Below are 19086 nucleotides of genomic sequence, written 5' to 3' on the forward strand. Positions count from 1 at the left end.
CACTCAATTGGACATATACATACTACATGCAGAGTCGCCCAATCGCCCTGTTATCTCTCCAGCGTTCTCTCCTACGCTCATCCCATATATAGGGCAAGGTGTAGGCTTCGTGTGGTGGTGGGAGCATTGTCGGGTGCTGCAGGCATGTTAACCAGGAATTGGCGGGAGGTTGATCTGCTTCTAGGGGGGAAATGGCGCCCGGATCAATGAGCTCATTGCTGTTTACGATATGTGATTTGTTTTCTGTATGTCGAGTGCTCAATATGCCACACGATTTCAGGTATATGCATCGCTTACATATAATTTATGTGTACATACATACAGACATACATATATCTGCTTGTACTTGTAGCGCGATGGGCGCCATTGACATGGGAGGAAAAGTGTTTTTTTTTATTAGTTTGTTTTCCTTTTGGCTTTTTGTTGTTGGCAAGTCGCTGATCAATTAATAAGCCACATCGAAACAAAACGACAAATAGCATTTGCCAAAATGCCAATGAGGTATTGACATTGAGAGTCACTTCCTCCCTAACCACCGAATCACGGATCTATCGTATCGACGATCTTCGATCTTAACAGGGCTATCTATCGAGCAGGTTTCTTTATTGCAAACGCCAGCAGCTTCGCGAGTCGCGTCGAGCAAGTCGAACCCAACGCAATTAACATTTGAATATTATATTCGCCAGTGAAAAGTTAGATAACAGATTCACACCGATACCCTACCAGTCCGTCCATAAACCCAACACAAATATATCGCGTATTCTGCAATCGACCGCGATGTCCGACGAACTAAGCGAACTGATCGCACTCAGCTGCCCGGATCTCACTGCTCGACCCGAGGGCACTCTCGATATCCAGCGTCGCCTCAGCATCAAACAAATGACAGCCACGGAGCTAACCAATCTGCGTGCTGCAGCAGCTGCCGAGGCTGAGGCCGAGGCGCAGGCTCGAATCCAAGCCGAGGCCAAGGCGCGTGCTCTGGCCGAGGCGCGGGCCCGAGTGACCGCCGAGATTGAGGCCGCCAAGGCGCGTGCTCTGGCCGAGCAGCAGGCTCGCGTGGCCGCCGAAGTTGTGGCCAGAGCATGCGAACTTGCCGAATACGAAGCCCAGGAGCAGCTGCAGCGCATCGCGGAGCAACAGCGTAATTTGCAGGAGGAGCAACAAAGAAAAAAAGAGGTAACGCGTGATCCTCCCATTTCGCTGCCCAACATTCTGGACGATGCCATGGAAATGCATTTGCTAAACGCTAGCGAATGCAATCCCTCCGTCTCTGGCCAATGCACGTCGCCCCCCAAAACCAAGACCAAAGCGCAACTGGCCGACTCCATTGAGTTGCTGCGCATGCAGCGGGCAGCTCGAGACGCCCGGTCCCAGCATTGCAGTCGGGAGCGCAGCATATCGCCAGCGGCGCGACATCATGAGAGAAGCGCTGCACCTGAACGCCTGCGCAGCTCCAGCATTAGCAGCATTGATTCTGCCCGTGCCAGTGGAAGTGGAAGTGTCAGCGTTAGCGTTAGTCGTCGTGGCAGCACCGCCAGCGCCATGAGCAGTGATCCCGCAGCGGATCTGACAGCACTACCCAAGTTTCCGCTGTCGAAGACGGTGTCCGCTCCGGTCATAAACACTCGTCGCAGCAGTCTAACAGCACTATTTCCGGGTCCATCGCCGCTTGTGGCTCCGGAGCCAACGCTGCACACCAATCCAGATATGGCGCCAGTAGCGGACACACCAAGGCCGGGCAGTCACGAGGATGGATATCGTGATATACCCAGTGGTAAAATGCTGCATCGCACAAAGACCCCACCGCCAGTTGGTGCCAGTTTGGGCGTGTGCCTCAAACGGGTCGCGGCGCCCAGCGGCTCGATCACCATCAAGCCCAAGGAGCCGAATATGCTGGGCGTGGTGTTGCGCCGGGTCGAAAAGAAGACAGTGCCATACAAGAGCATTCTGGATGATGACAAACCATTATATCATCTGTCCATTGTGCGCAGCGATCACAAGGAATACAAGCCAGCGCCAAAGCCGATACCGAAGCCCGCACCGCCGGTGGTTAAGCCGTCGCCGGGCGGCATCCTAACTGGGCCGCAGGTGGGGCGTACCGTCAACCGTCCGGTTGTGTTGCCTGCTAAGCCGCAACGGCCACAAATAGGTGTGCCCATAACCATTACGAAAATCGAGGGTGATAAGATAATTATAATCAAAAAGATTATTGTGCCGAAGAACAGTAAGATACCGGAACAGTATCTGCAGGTTGGTTGTCTGTATGGTGTACGGTGTACGGTGTCTCTGGTGTCTGGTGAATCTGTTGTCCAGTTCTTCGTTTAGTGTCAGTGGGTGTATCCTACTCAATATATTCCCCCTCTCTCTGTGTTCTGGAATTGTTTTTGAATTTGCCTCGTTTTTGCTGCTGCATTCGATTTTATTATCGTTAAACAATCACATCAAATACAAAGAACGCACACACACACACACACATATATATATATATATATATATATATATATATATACACTTCGTATGCTGTCTGATTATTGCATTGTTTATAGAGAAGTCTGCTTTTTAATAAAAAAAAAACTCGCCTCGCAAATTCCATCTCAGCTTTATTAAACGTTTATATTGTAACGGAAATCGTTTTGTGATACGAGTTTGGCATTGTTTTTGAGCGTAACTAAAACAGGTCTTAGATTTAGAATGAGTTCTCGCGAGTAAAGTAATGGAAATTATTCGGAGTTAGGGATTTGACATTGCTTTAGGTGGAACTGTGTACTAGGACTAGTTGTTGTTGGCTTGTGGTACTAGTACACAGCTCCTGCTTTCTGCTCCGCAGTTGCGCGTGCTCCTCTCCAGTTGCTTAAATGAGTCAAGATGCTGGCAAGGCCAACGCCATCAAATCAACTCAGTCGGAGGCACCAAATGCTGTGTGCCCCGCCAGCAGCACCGCCGCAATGAGACCAAGTGAAGAATCATTCGCGTCGTCATCGTCGCCAAATATTATGCAGAAACCAACGCCGCCGCCCGCGAGCGGACAGCAGTCTTTCTTTCATGTCGTTTCGCCGCAGTTCGCGTCCGTATTCTCCTCTAGTTTGCCGGAAACGAAGTGCGCGGTTCGTTCGCCCATCTCGTCGCCGTTGGCATTGCGGAAGAATCGGCCGCTGTTGCCGGCAAGTCCCAAGTCGACACCGCCGCTGCCACGCAAACATCATCCGATGGCGTACAATGCGGCCACAGGCGCCATCACAACGCCATCGCGTACAATGGCCACCATTGCGAGCAGTCCCGCCTCGAGTATATCGCTGTCGTCCTGCAGTACGCCATCCTCGTCACCGCCGCCGCCAGTGCCATGTCGCGCACCCAAGCAGAAGCCAAACTCCAACGCTAAGATTCCCGGTGAGATCAATCTGGATAAGCTGCTGCAGCAGCAGCAACAATTGGAGGAGAAATCGGCAGCGGCCACCAGCAGTGCTAAGCAGGATGCTAATTTCTATGATGCTGAGATCGAGATGATGAATAAGTATTTGAAGAGTTTGCCCGACTATAGTGAATTAGATCGCAAACTGCATCAGGAGTTCCAGGAATGCGAGGATCTCTATGATCGGCTTAAGCGTCAGCAGCAGCAGCAGCCATTAACCAAATCCAATTCGCATCAATCAATGCCGCTGAAGACGTCGCATCCCGCCCTGTCGAGCGCTGCCAGCACTGGCCTCTCCAAATCGTCGTCCATCAATTTTGCCAACAATCTGACATCGAATCGAGCACCTCGCCTCGCCTATCCCTCAATATTTGCCCAGCCGAGCGGCAGTGAGCTACCCAAGCTGCAGCGCAGCATATCTAGCTCCAATATGCCAATGGGCACGCCCAATTCCGGTCCGCTGCGTCCACTGGACCACCAGAAGGATAACCTGATGAGCGACTCGAATTTGTCGCTCAACAAACAGCTTATGAACGATTTCTGGAGCGAGAATCTCTGCAGCTCGCAGAAGCGCCAGACGCCAAAGCGCACCTTCTGGAACTATGAGAAGATCTGCGGTGCACAGCTGGGCGATGCTGGACAGCCCTTCAAGGTGGACGCGAAGACGGCCAAAAAGCTGGCCATCTTTGATCCCACTGTAGCCGAGGCGGCACAGAAAGAGTTGCAGAAACAGCTGCCGCAGGCGGCACAGCAATCGCTGCCGTCGAGCCATCGCCTACAGAAGAACGCCTCGTTGTCGCATTTGGATCTCAAGGTCAGACAGGCCGTGACCAAGGATGATCTGTACAAGCTCATCGTATGCAACGAACAATCGCCCACGTCGCCATTCAGCAGTCGAGTGCCCGTCAAGCAACCACAGCAGCCACAACAGCACCAGCAACTACAGCAACAACAACAACAGCCAGTGGCAGCAAATGCCACTCAGTTGCTCAACAAAAGCGTCTCCATGACGCATGTGCCTGGAGGTGGCAGTCAGGCGGCAACGCCGCTTTTGCGCAGTTCCAGTCGCACACACATACCCTGCTACATGAAACATCTGCCATCGCTAACGCGCAGCACATCCAACTCGGCTATATTGCTGCCCACAACAACACCGACAACGGCAACAGCACCAACAGCAACGCAGCCGCCAGCCCGCAAGGAGCCACTGCCACTAAAGCAACAGCCGTCCGCTGTAAACAGTAAACCAAATGCAGGTGTACTTAAAAGCTCCAGCAGTTCCTGTGTACCATCGCCGCGATGCGCTGCCGCACTCTTTCGCCGACCCACAGAAACGACAGGCAAACAAACAGTCACTGCAGCTACAAAAGCACAAGTTCCTCCTCCACCTCAGGCCGAATCGTCCAAGGAGTGTGCCTCTTTGGAACGTAAGTCGGAGAAGAGCAACAGCACTGTGAGCAGCAGTAGCTTCACTGTAACCAATTGCTGTACCACGCATTTGCCGCAGCTGTCCAAGTTTACTTCATCCTTTCACATACCCTCAACAGTAGCGACAACTGCAACAGCAGCGTCGCAGCAGCAACAGCAACCAATTGCCAACTCGGATCAGCCAACTACAACTGCATCAACAACGACAACAGCAGCATCATCATCATCAGCAATAGCATCAGCAACAACGGCATCATCCTCATCAACGTCATCAGCAGCGACGAAGCGTCAAAAAGATGTCGACAACAAGCAAGAAAAATGTCTGAATGACATGCTAAAGCTAAAGAGCAACAACAACAGTGGAATTATGTCACAGTCGCTGACAGTTGAGCACAAAGAAGACGTTGCAGCAGCTAGCAGTAGCGGTGGCGTTAAATTTACAACCGAATCGCAAATACCCGTGCCAGTGCAGCTCTACGATCCGCAGAAGCCGCTGTTGCAGCAGCAGCAGCAGAGGATGGCATATCCAATTGGCAAGTCCAATTCTACCTCTCAGCTGCCCATGGGCTATCAGCGACTGCTGCAACAGCAGCAACAACAACAGCAACAACAACAGCAACAACAGCAGCACCATCAACGACATCAACAACAGCAACATCAGCAGCAGCAACAACAACAACAACATTATCCTCAGCAAAAGCGACCATTTTTAAATTGGAACTCGTTTGCCTGCTCGGCTATGAATGGCAGCATCGATCCCTTCCAGCAACATCCGCACAAGCTGCAGCAATCCTATTCCTCTTCGCATGTGGCCAAGCAGGCGCCGAAATCCAGCAACGGCCTGGCCATGTTCATGCAAAAGAACACCAACAAGGAAAACAAATTTGGCCAACCACTGCATCAACAGCAGCAGCAGCAGCAGTTGCCAGCTGGCATGGCACCTCAGATGTATGGCAACAGTTATCAGGCTATGATTAATACAAAGCCAACTTATCAACGCGTCGGTGGTGGTGGTGCACCGCTGACCCACTCGGCATCCTTTAGCTCCGCACAGCGGCCAAGTATAATGCAACCGCAGCAGCATAACTTTGGTCTGGGCATGATGAGTCGCAACTATTACAATCTGCCCAAGCAACAGCAGCAGCAACAACCACAGCAACATATGCAGCAGCAACCGGCACCGCATGAGCGTAAGCCACTGCAGACCTTCGATCCATATGCATACCTCAAGCCCAGCCAGAGTCAGGTGGTGCACCCGGTCAAGTACCAAGCCCAGACGCAACCACATCCGCATACGCAGTTTCACAACGCTTCCGGCGCTGGTGGTCCCGCGCTTCAATACGATCCAAATACAAATACGCAATTGTTTTATGGACCACTGCCGCCTTCATCGTCAACGGGCATGCAACCACAGGCAGCGCAACAGCAGCAACAGCAACAACAACAGCAACAGTCACTACAACAAAGCAATTCTGTCATATTCAGCCACTCAAAACAACACTTACACCAGCAACAGCAACAACAACAACAGCAGCAGCAACAACAACAAAATGAAATGTCCAAGTCCGCTTTGGGCCTGCATTTCATCGAGGTAGATTCGATGCGCAACAATATTTTTTTTTTTAATTTTTGTCATGCGTTTGTTTATTGTTTGTTTGTTGCACATGTGTCCGGAATGCTGACACGTTTTACTTACTACTGCTAACTCTAACAAGCCCATTACAAACGATTCCATCCCATGCTCGGAGGCAACTCAGCCTCTCAAAATAGACGCGCTGACTCATTGGCAATCCAAAAGGCCACCGCGCTCATTACTTTTGGCCTCTTCGCGCTCTTCTTGTTGTTAAGTAGTTGTTCATTGTGGGGGCCAAATACATAATTTGTGGAGCGCACTTCCTGTGCGAAAAATGGCCCTACTCTCACCTTCTTCTATCGCCTTGCGTTCCATTGTCGCCGCTCTCTCTCTCTATCTCTCTCGCTGTCTTACACATGTGGCCTCTCTCGTCAGACTCTTGCACTTGTCTCGACGGCGACAGCGTTGCACAATCGACTAAAGCAGAAAAAAAAAATTAATTAAAAACAAAACACCAAACCGAAATTCAATGTCAATTTTGTGGTTCGCTAAAAATAGTTTTACACTTAATTTATGTTGTTTACTTAGTGCAAACACTTAAAAACAGTTCAAATTAATTTCTTTTTAAAGTTCCACAAAAATCGTATTAAATTTAACGCCTGCTACTGATTTTTGTTTAAATATTGCCAAATTGCTATTTATAATTTAAATATGTAACTCGGCATAAAACAACACACGAAACGTTTAACAATCGGCAATTGCTTGCCTTAGAATATGTAACAACAAAAACATAAAGCATACTTATAGCGCTTCTCTGAACTGTACAGTGAAACATATATAGACAAGCCCAACGAATTCTGATTGCTCTTTCTCACTGTTGAACTTAATGGGCTTTAAGATGGGTTCTGATTTATATATTTATGGGCAATTGGTTCATTCAATTTTGAAAAATTAACATTATAATTACATAAACATAGTTTGAATATCGAATGTTTTTAAGATTCATTTATTTTTTTTACTCTGCAATGAAAGTTAAGATTATTTATAATTTCCTAAGAAGAAACTCTCCAATATTTATTATATCTAGTTGTGGTAGCTCTTTTTCAATAGAGTACCAAAATTTTTGGCATAGAGTATTTTTGAAACATATTTGAGCTATTTGACGTAGGCTTTTCTGCCTTGCTCCGTCTGCTTGTGGTTAAGTTTTTTTTTTTTTTTTTTTGCTACCTAGCAAACAATAATAGAAACAGGCCGCAAACGAAGGCGGCAACTGTGCAGCAGCAGCAGCAGCATCATCAGCAGCAGCAGCAGCAGCATCATCAGCAGCAGCAGCTGAGACTGCGGCAGCATCAACATCATCATCAGCTCTCCCGCAGTGGGTACAAGCAAGCGCCCGGTTCAGAGATCGAAACGGAGCGTGTTCTATGTTTCGCCCTGAGCACACACTCGCCAGCTACTTTGGCGCTGTCGTCGTTGCGATATTTTTCAATTTTTATAATTAGTATTTGTGGCGTGCGCTTTCGTAAATGTTGCGCTGATTTCGGATTGTTTTCTGTTTTCTTGAAAACGCAAAGACGCGCTGCTTGAACGAAAGAAAATAATAAGAATCCCAAAAATCGTCAAAATAAGAAGGAAAAAAATCGCGAATATTTCAACTGCCAGCTGGTAAATGGCTCTAAGTGCGTGTAATTCAGGAATCAAAAATTGCAATACCAAGTTGAAAAATGCATTGAAATAATCGCAAAATTGAAGCTGAAATAATAATTAAATTCGATTTGGAATCGCAATCGCAATCGAAATTGTCGCTGCTTCTGTTGTGTGTCTATTTCTGTCGAATAGCTGCCAAATATCGTACAATTTCAATTATTTTTACAACACATGAATACGCTCTTTATATGTAAATACGTATATTCTATTATACTATACTTAACTTAACTTATACAGTACAATACATTTTATTTTGCCACGACAACGACGACGAGTAAATGCCAAAAACAAAACCCCTGCCAGTAGCAGCAGCAGCAGCAAAAATCGAATATTTTAGTACATCCAATGAAATAGATCAAGTCAGAGGAGGAACTCAACTCGCCCGCTATATAAATACTACGAATCATTATCCCGATCAGTCCTTCTCGCCACTTCCACATGTTGTGCCGCTCACATGCGTCAATTAATACATACATATATGTATATAATTAGTATTATCGGATTTTCGTCATAGCGCGAAAAAAAAGAAAAAAAAACTAAAATAAAAAAAACAAGTAAAAAAAGATAACAAATCCCACGCGCAAAAAAATGGCTACATTTTTAAGTCGTTTCCATCGGGAAAAAAGCGAAAAGATTTTGCCAAAAGCTGTGAATGTTGAAAGCGGCAGCAAGAAAACAGCTGATTTAGAGACGGCGACGTCGACTGCGACGCCGACAGTAACGGCAGCAGCAGCAGCAGCAACTCAGTCGCGGCCACAGCGACGCTACATGCGCAGCGCGACGGCGGCAAGCGTTACGCAGCTGCTCTCTGAAAGCTGCAACAGTTTGCTGCAGCGCTTTCGACGCAATCCGAGCGAACGACCTGATAACAAACAGCAGCAGCAGCAACAACAACAGCAGCAGCAGCGTAATCGGTAATCGATGCAGAAGAAATGAAGCAAATGAATTACATATATACACACACACTACACACATACACGTATAAATTATTTTTAATTTTACGGTGGTTTTTTGGTCTTCTCTTCTTTAATGTTGCCGCATTTCGTCAAACAACAAAAACTCGGTCAAAATGTTGCCAGACGCGTCGCAGCTCTCATCATTTATTTTATTTTCATTTGATTTCTTTTTATTTTTGTATTTTTTTCGTTAATTTAAGTATGTAATTTGCCCCATTGCCGTTTGCCGTTAGTTGCAGCGCAGCTACGCGCTGCTTCGTTCCCCAAAACGCGTTCTACTCGTCGGCAAGGGGCCAATTATGTAAACATCGAGTCGCGTCGAACTTTATTTTCTTGGTGCAGAAGTGTGAAAATATTATTTTTTTTTTTGTATGCTGTGGAAAATTGTCAAGAGTCTTGTGTTAATTGTTCATTTGTGGTTATTACGGTCTGGACTGGAGTGTCCAGTCGAACAATAGCCAATAAAGAATGAGGAAGGCGACTGAGAGATGATTGTAAAGTTGCCATTAAGACAATCAATTCAACTGCAATCATTTACATAAGAAGAGTCAGTCAGTCTGTCATTCAACAAATGAGAGAACGATCAGTAATTCTAATTGGGTTGCTGCACACAAATTACAAGTTTCGTTTTCAATTCATTTATGTTTTCTAGGTCTTTTACCTAGCCCAATGCCAACTATCATACATACACCTCAAGTTTATATACACAATATGTACTTATTTTTGCATATAATTAATTTATGACTGTGTAATTAAAAGTTGTAATTGAAAAGTTTTTCATTAAAAATTGCAGATGATGTTAATAAAGCTTTTCAAAGAGCTTTCAAGTTTGCCAGCCCAGAGTCGGTCGAATCTCTTTTGTGTGCTTAGAATTAAATTCTTCCTTCTCAGAGTGAAAGATCGATGCCATTATTTCTCTCTCTCTCTCTCTCTTTCTCTGTGTCGCTCTCTTTAGATCTCTGTGGTTTTAGTGCATTTGCTCTGTGGTATTTATTTTTACTGCGCGGCATTCTTAAAATACATAAAACGTAATTGTTTCGCCTTTACGACTTTGTTCTTTTTGTTTTTGTTGACGAAGAGTTCAAGGCTTTTCCTCCAAGCATTTTACCGACAGACGAGCAGACTTTCGATCGTTTCCTTGTTTTATAAAATGACGGAAACGAAAAGCTCTGCGTTCTGCGCTCATTCCATGAGTTCACCAAATGCATTTTAAGGAGAAGCGATTAACAGAAGAATTCATTTTAATACACCCACTCACTCTTACCACTCTCTCTCTCTCACTTTCTCTATTTCTGTGTGTGTGTGTGTGTGTGTTCTCTTTGTCTACCTCGCACAGCTGCTTCGTCTGCTACTGGGCAAGTGCGCAATATTTTCACACTTTTTCACAAAAATAAAAACGATTCCTCAATATTTTTGTATGGCCGCGGTACAATTTTCCTATATTTTCCTATACGTCCAATGTTGTTGTGCGTCTCTGCGCATTTTCGTCGTCGCACGAATTTCGATCGAATTTTCCTCAGTTATTATTTGGTCCGTGTCGTGGCAACGCGCGTTCGTCGCGATTCAGTCGCGTGGAAAATACCAAATGCCAAAATATACACCCACAACAATCGACACAATTGAAAAGAAAGAATTAGGGAAAGCTTTAAGTGCGTCATAAGCAATTCTTTATTTTGTTTTGGGCTCTTATAGTGAAGCGGCCATAGCCGAGGATAACACCACCACCACCAGCAGCAACAGCAGCAGCAGCAAAACCAACAATAAAGATTGCAACGATATCAGACGCAGTGGCTCCAAAACCCCAACGAATGACAATAGCAACAAGACAATCAGCAAAAACAAAAGTAATCCAGCAAAACAACAAAAACGTCGTCGCAGCTCGGAAAAGACTTCCAGCGGTCGAAGACGCTCGGAAGCGGAAAAAGATAGGGACAAGGAACGTGACAAAGATAGGGAACGGGATCGGGAACGTGATCGTGAACGGGAACCGAACACAATGAGCGATCGCCACAGACGTTACTATGCTGGCGGTGGCCTAGGCTATCATCCGATCAGCACAACCACCAGCGGCAGTGGGGGGAGCAGCACCAGCGCCCTTATGGGTCGCTATCAGAAGAGCTCCACAACGGCCAATGCACTGGACAGACTGCGTACCCATCTGAGTCCCGTGGGTGGCTACTATAAATCGACGATACGCGGCTTGGGCGCCGCCGGCAATAATAGGCGTGACCTAGACGACGTTAGTATAATATGCAGTGTGGATGCCAATGGAGAGCGGCGATGCGTGTGTGTTATTTGATCGGAGCCAGCCAATTAGACCCGTGACACATTGTCCGAGAATTTTCTATGGAAAATACTTGAAATTATTGCTTAGTTTTCACCTGTCACATGAGTCACGGCAAAGTCACTGTCCCAATTCTGTCACAGCTTGAAGAAAGCAGGGAGAGAAATAGAGATCGCAGCCCCGATTGCCACATACTATATATATATATATGTATGTGTATGTGTGTGTGTGTGTACTTATGCATATATCATATATGTATAGCAGGTGTATATAGATAGCTAGTATATACCCATGGATGTATATATTTCAGTGTTGATTATGCATAGAATACACATATTTTAATATATTTGGTGCCCACACAAACTGTTTTATAGCGCTTCTATATGTTCTCTATATATCTTCCTACTTGCCGTGTGCGTTTACGCTACCGAAAAAATGTATTTTCGATTCCAACCCAAAATGTCCATGCGTCTCTCACTTCTCCTCGTGTGTCTGTCTGTCCGTCTGCCTGTCGCTTGAGTCTGTTGCTCTCTCAGCCAGTCTCTTCGGCTAATGTATAAAAAGCTATTCACAATTTCACGTATCTGCCAGTTATATATATAAACTCTGAAGGTCGGCGTGCCGTGGATTTTTGTTTAGATTTCGCTAGGCGTTCTAAATAAAATAGACTTGCCTACCCGCCCCAAGCAAGCCACTGCTGCCCGCCCACTGCTGGATGATAGACAAGACGCTCAAAATGCGAGTGAAATTATGTGAAACTAAGTAGCCCAAGCACTGTTATTAGCCACAGCCGAAAATGCCATTTAAATGGGTCTGCGGATTGCGTATTCGCATTCGCACTCTCGCTAGGTCTAGGTCTAATCCACTGGCTCCGTCTCTGCCTGCCTCTGGCTCTGGTTCTGCACCAGACAGAGCGTAAAATATTTGACGAGCGTTGTCGTCGTCGTCATCGTCATCGTCTTCAACGTTTCCATTGGTTTCACACGAGCGCTGCTTAAAAAGCACTTTCCTTCTCAATTAAATCCCCAACAAGCGACTCAATGGTTTCTCTTCTTGTGACGCACAGCGTCGCGAACTGCACTTGGACAAAGACAAGACGCCCACATTGTCGGCCGTTTCGCGCCTGGAGAACAAATACTCTGACATATTGGAGCGGGCGGCTGGACGACGCCGCCACGAGGAGGATCGGGACAAGACTTTGGAACCGGATGATTATGGTGCCAGCTCCAGTGGGCTACTGCGCAGCGCCACCTCCCATCAGCTGGGTAAACCGAAGCTCTCGTCGAGTTCCTTCAATGCTGCCGATCGCAAAGAGCGCACACCTTACAGAACGCGCGCCCAACGACAACGCTATATGGCAGATTCCACGGACAGCGGTTACTTGACCAGCGGCAATCGGTTGCTGGACGACAACTATCCGCTGGACTATACTCACAGTCGCTACCAGCCGCATCACGACTATCATGATGCACTGCGTGCTGGGGGCGCCAGTGGCTATCCATCAAGTCGCTATGGTCGCTATGAGGAGGACAAGGCTCTCAACTCGGCACGCTTAAATCGTGCTTATGGCCGCAATAAGACCAATGTGCTTTCCACCGATCAGCCAGACAGTGGGCAACCTGAGGAGCGTGCTGGCCGCAGTCGATTTGCCAATCGTCGCAGGGAGCAGCCACCTCCGCTGGAACTGACGGCAGAAGATCGTGAGATTCTAGCCGATGATCGGTCGTCGGAAGACAATGCTGCCATTCTGTTGCTGCTGCGCGAGGACAATCAGTTCCTGGAGGCGAAGAAGTTTGAGGAACGCATGCGCAAGCGACGCGAACTGAAAGAGCGTGTCAAGCACATGGAAGAACTCGCAGCAGAGGCCAAGAAGACTGAGGCAGCAGCAGCAGCGGCGGCGGTGGCAGCTGTCGCCGAAGCGGAAGCAATTGAACAGCAGGCGGTGAAAGAAGCTGCTGCGGTGGCAACAGCAGCAGCAGCAGCTGCTTCGGTGGCAGCAGCATTGGCAAATGCAGTCGAGGAGGCACCCAAGAAAAAGTCGCGCAGCAAAAAAGTAACTAACGATGATAGCGATGCTAGCAGCTCATCCACGTCAGAGAGTAGCTCTGACGAGGCCGATAGTGAGGCCGAAACGGCAACAACTGGTGTCCAACTAACCAACACAGCTGACATCTCACAGAAAACCAAAAGCATTACAAACAAGGCCAACACTCCTACCAATTACTCTCTCAATGGTACTACAATTCCAACAACAACCACTAGTAACAACAACAACAACAACACGACCTCATCTAGTAGCACCACCAACACCAACACCATCCCCTCTGCTCTATCTAACCTTTCTTTGCGCGACACGGCACCGACAGTCAACAGCAGCAGCGGCAGCAGCAGCAACAAGAGTCGTTTTCTGCTCAATTCAGATCGCAATAACAACAACAACGACCTGTCCAAATATAAGCCCAGCAATGTCCTGCACTCGTCCAGCTCGGGTGCGCTTGCCTTTGGTGGTATTGGGGCGCGTTTGGCTGCGGCGGACACACGTCGCCAACAGCAGCAGCAGCAGCAGCGCTATCAGGCCGCCAGCTCACGCACAGCAGCTGTGCTAAGCGAATTTGAACGCTACAAGCCCAGCAGTGGGTCGAGCTATCTCCACGATAACTATAGCGGCGGCAGCAGCAGCAGCAGTAGCCGACGTCCCAATGCACTGGGCAGCTCACTCTATCAGCGCCAGCAATTGGATCCCTATAAGCAACAGCAGCCATCGTCGTCGTCGTCGTCGCGTTATCTGCAACAGCACGATCAGTATCTGCTGTCAAAGAGCGCCACCTCGTCGGCGCTGTTCCATAGGTCACGCATTCCAAAGACACTCTCGACCTTTGTAAGCCACTCGATGCATATTATTCGAAGCAACTTGTGCTTTTTGAAACGCGCCATATCCGCATCTCACATCCACCGCAACCTGACCGCTTCCTGACCGCCCGTCCGCCCGCCCAACCGGCCTGAACACAACTTACAGTATTGCTAACAAACAAAGCGCGCCAAGCTGCGCTTCTGTTAACTAACAGCCAAATATTAACGCGTTTTCTCTCTCTCTCTGTGTGTGCATGTAAGAAAACTTGATCAAAAATGCTTTCTTTCTCTATCGATATATATATATATTGCATCGAAATGCTTAATTTTCCTTTTACCAAAAAACATTCACAAAAAAAAATATATATATATATAAAAATACACTTATAGATTTATACAAATTTAAAAGTATACAAAATATGATGTGATCTAAAAGCTAAAAGCAATTACAATTTATAGCTATAAGCGAATGCAATTAATTTATGGTTCGTTTATTTTGTTTTATTTTTATTTTTTTCTAATATTACCCAAGACACAAAAGCACTTGTTTTTGTGCAGCATATACCCGTAAATACTTATGTGTATACATGCATTTCTATGTGTATATATATGCAAAAATGTTATTTGATATTTGTTGTACATGTTTTTTTTTTATTGAAAATATTAACCATTTATGTAAAACACAAAATCTTTCTCTCCAAAAAAAAAAAAAAAAAAAACCAAAAAAAAAAATGTCCGAACTAATTTTCTTATCGAACAAACGAAACGTATTTTTCTCGTGTTTTTTCTGAATATGATGATGAAAATCACAATGATGATGATGATGATGGGTTGATGTACAAACAACTTGATGATGATGATATGATGTAAATGGTTGGTTTATGGAATGTCTGTACTCTGCGGATTAATTGTGAATTACGCATTTTGGTGATATGATGGTAATTGGAAATCTGGAATTGCTGTGGTGCCAACGCGGGATCGTCTGCCGGATGTATATATATATATGATCGTCTGATTGGCTGGATATCTGGATGCACTGGATACTGCCTGGCGACCCATAAAATGTGTTTTTTTTTTTCTTTTTTCTCTTTCTTTTTTGTTTCTTTTCTCTCTTTCAAATTTGCATACTTTGACCACACACGCACCTTATGTATTCGTCTATATGACTGCCATCAACAACAACAACAACAACCACGCTCCCTGCTACAACAACGTCTTACAACCCACTACCAAAAAAACGCTCAAACCTAACTCGCTAAATATTCGTCCTCGTCGTCGCCGCCCCTTCTAAATCAACGGATAAATGCACCTACCCGCAATCGCACCACCATCGCCCACCACTCGACAACCACTCTTCGAACGATCGATCGCCCAAAACAGACAGCAAAGCCCGTCATTCAAGATGATGCTGATGGTCACTTAATTTACCACAACGGAGACATTCTCCACCACAGATGTTCGTGACAATTTTTTTCGTTTTTAATTTTTCCATATTTATGTTTAGAGATTATACTTTCCAAGTTAAAAGCAGACAATGAAGAAAATACTGCAGCACTTTACTCTCTTCTACCTACTCGTAATTCACATATAGTTTTCAACTATCCAAGTTTTCTTTATTATTTCTTAATTATCTTTCAACAAACTCATCGCGTGCGCCTTTTTTAGGCACACCAAAAAATTTCACACAATTTTCGACAGCTTCATTTAATAATTTCCCCAAACAAAGAAACAAAAGATAAGAAGAGAAACAAAATTACAAGTTGAACTTAAATTAAACTTTACAAAATTTTTCTTTTGCCCGTAATAATTAAATTGAAGTTTCTCACATATACACACACTCACATACACACGTGAAAATATATTTCCCGAACTTTTGGCATATAATTAATGAAATAATATTGAAACTGAAAACTTTTCCGTATACATTTTGTTAAGTGCAGTTTAAATTTAGAGCTTTTTGTGGTATTTTTGCTTTAATCTAAATGATACCCAGTTACAGGTTTAGCATTTAGCGTAAATAATTAACAAAATTGTTGCTATTCATGACTTAAGCCCGACTACAATTTGCCTCCTTTTACCAAATTTCAGATAAAATCATGGCCACATTGGGCGAGGGCACCTTCGGACGTGTGGTCAAGGTCAAAGACATGGAGCGGTAAGTTCAATGAAACCATTTCTTCGAAGTTACTCTAATTACACTTTTTTCTCTAATGCATTCACAGTGATTTTTGCATGGCCTTGAAGATCATCAAGAATGTTGAGAAATATCGCGAGGCTGCAAAGCTGGAGATCAATGCTTTAGAGAAGATAGCACAAAAGGATCCGCATGGTGATCAGTGAGTTCACAATTCGCAATATTATTAACATAAATATTAATGAATATATTCATCATTGTGCAGCCTGTGCGTCAAAATGATTGACTGGTTTGATTATCATGGACACATGTGCATAGTTTTTGAAATGCTTGGACTTAGTGTTTTCGATTTTTTGGTATGTGTTTCTATTGCTTGGTAAGTTGTAATAAGGTGAACACAATGTTAAATGTTTTTGCTTTATGATTACAGCGCGAGAACAACTATGAGCCGTATTCCTTGGACCAAGTGCGTCACATGGCCTATCAATTATGCTATTCTGTGAAGTTTCTACATGACAATCGATTAACGCACACAGATCTCAAGCCGGAGAATATACTGTTTGTCGATTCGGAATACACGTCTCACTATAATCATAAAATTGTATGTACAACGAACATTTCACAAAGTTTACATAATTTTAACATCATTTTGTATTCCTCAACAGAATCGTGAAGTGCGCCGCGTCAAAAGTACAGATGTGCGCCTAATTGACTTTGGCTCGGCCACCTTTGATCATGAACACCATAGCACAATTGTCTCGACGCGCCATTATCGCGCGCCGGAGGTCATACTGGAGCTAGGCTGGTCACAGCCCTGTGATGTTTGGTCCATCGGGTAAGTGCAGCCTATTAATATTAATAGCCTTTGAATCATTTGATTAATTTCATTCGGATACACTTGATTTCTTGTTAGTTGCATCTTGTTCGAGCTGTATTTGGGCATCACACTATTTCAGACGCACGACAATCGCGAGCATCTGGCCATGATGGAGCGCATCTTGGGACAAATTCCATATCGCATGGCACGGTAATACAATGCAGCTCATGCTTTTATTTCTCAAGGCGCAGTACTTTTCATCGAAATCGTTTAACGTGTAGCAATCACACTCTTTACAGCAAAACCAAAACAAAGTACTTCTATCATGGTAAGTTAGATTGGGATGAGAAGTCCAGCGCGGGTCGTTATGTGCGCGATCATTGCATGCCGTTGGTACTCAGTCAACTGAGCGACACCGAGGATCACTGTGAGCTGTTCAGCTTGATCAAGAAGATGTTGGAGTACGAGCCCTCGTCGCGCATCACGTTAGGTGAGCTCGCTAGCAATGACTCACACACTGATTGTTACTTGATTATTATCATCACTTTAATTTATAATAGGTGAAGCCTTAAGACATCCGTTCTTTGATAGACTGCCACCACACCAGCGTGTTGGTGAAATGGGTGTGAGCAAGCAGCCTCTCTCGTCCGGCAGCAGCAGCCGCGAGCGATCCCATAGTCTGTCCAGATGAGAATTACAGCGATTTGGTTATTGTTGACAACAACGTTAATCAAACACACATACAAACATGCATACACACAGTGAGAAGAACAGTCATCAATCAATGTAATGCAACATTTTATAGCAGCAGCAGCACTAGCAACAGCGAGAATAGCAACAGCAACTATTATAACTACAATTTAATACTTTAATACTTATGGCGAACCCTAATTTAAGTTTTACAGTCCACATAGAAATTTTGTAACTTGACTTGTATAGAAGGCAATTTATATACAAACCCAATTGTTTAGAAAATATTGTGTGCATGCTGCACGCGCTGCTTCATTTGATCTGTGCATTGTCTCATCCACCCGCCAATCGTGTTTTGTTTTGTAATGATAACCAAATCGTGCATAATATTATTGATGGTGCGTCCGTCCTGACATAGACGCCAACCCCTAAATACTGAAATGTAAATGACACAGAAATGTGCACAGTCTTACCTTGAGATAAAAGAGACACCAATACGACTGCAATGCTTAAAGAAAACTACAATTGTAAATGTAATATATAAGAAAAACGATAACGCGCTAGTTGAAATGCATCTCCATATACAAGCTGTCATTGCAGTGGATTTGCCACTAATCTGTAATTAATCTACTATATATTTCAAGTGCGTGAGTTGTAAGCTAATGCGAGCCATTGCTCTCGCACCCATCGCTAACACATATATGTAAACATATGTAAAGCTTGACTATTGTTACAACTCGAGTGTATACAACAAACAGCAACAAGCGCAGCGTATTTTTGTAAAAATTATTTAGCAGTCAGTCATACTTTCTCTTAGTTTATGTTTAAATGTGAAGAATCGGCGCTGTTTGTTTAGTTTTTCGTCAACATACATGCACCCAGGCACATACACACCACACCACACCAACACATACACGCATATATATATTTATATGAGAAAGAACACTAGATAGAGGGAGAGCAGGAAGAAGTATATAGTTACATATACTTAACATACTTAATTCAAATGATTGTGAGTTAGTTTAATATTACATAAATATTAATTATAAATTACATTATTTGCAATTAAATAACCCGATCAACCAGCATATAAGATCTACAAAAAATTTAAATATACAACTATTATTGTCAAGTTATTCAAAACTGAACTAAATTAAATAAAAAAAAATTACTTGATTCTTTAATTGGGCTGGTAACGTCTCACGTCCTTCTAAACTCTGTATGTATTTGGCCAAATG

The 19086-nt window shown here is 44.7% G+C and overlaps 1 protein-coding gene across 1 annotated transcript; it reads left to right on the plus strand.

Annotated features, from left to right (window-relative positions):
• The first annotated feature begins 433 nt into the window (after positions 1 to 433).
• Positions 434 to 19070, plus strand: LOC6568123. The gene is given in 11 exon segments (XM_032740799.2): positions 434 to 2254; positions 2848 to 6428; positions 15588 to 15663; positions 16296 to 16362; positions 16430 to 16543; positions 16607 to 16697; positions 16772 to 16942; positions 17007 to 17176; positions 17255 to 17368; positions 17440 to 17648; positions 17719 to 19070. Coding segments are annotated over 11 exon segments (6201 nt in total). The 5' UTR covers positions 434 to 777; the 3' UTR covers positions 17850 to 19070.
• Positions 19071 to 19086: the final 16 nt, after the last annotated feature.

Source organism: Drosophila grimshawi, unplaced genomic scaffold (genome assembly GCF_018153295.1).
Source record: "Drosophila grimshawi isolate 15287-2541.00 unplaced genomic scaffold, ASM1815329v1 contig_311, whole genome shotgun sequence".
Lineage (NCBI taxonomy): Eukaryota > Metazoa > Arthropoda > Insecta > Diptera > Drosophilidae > Drosophila > Drosophila grimshawi.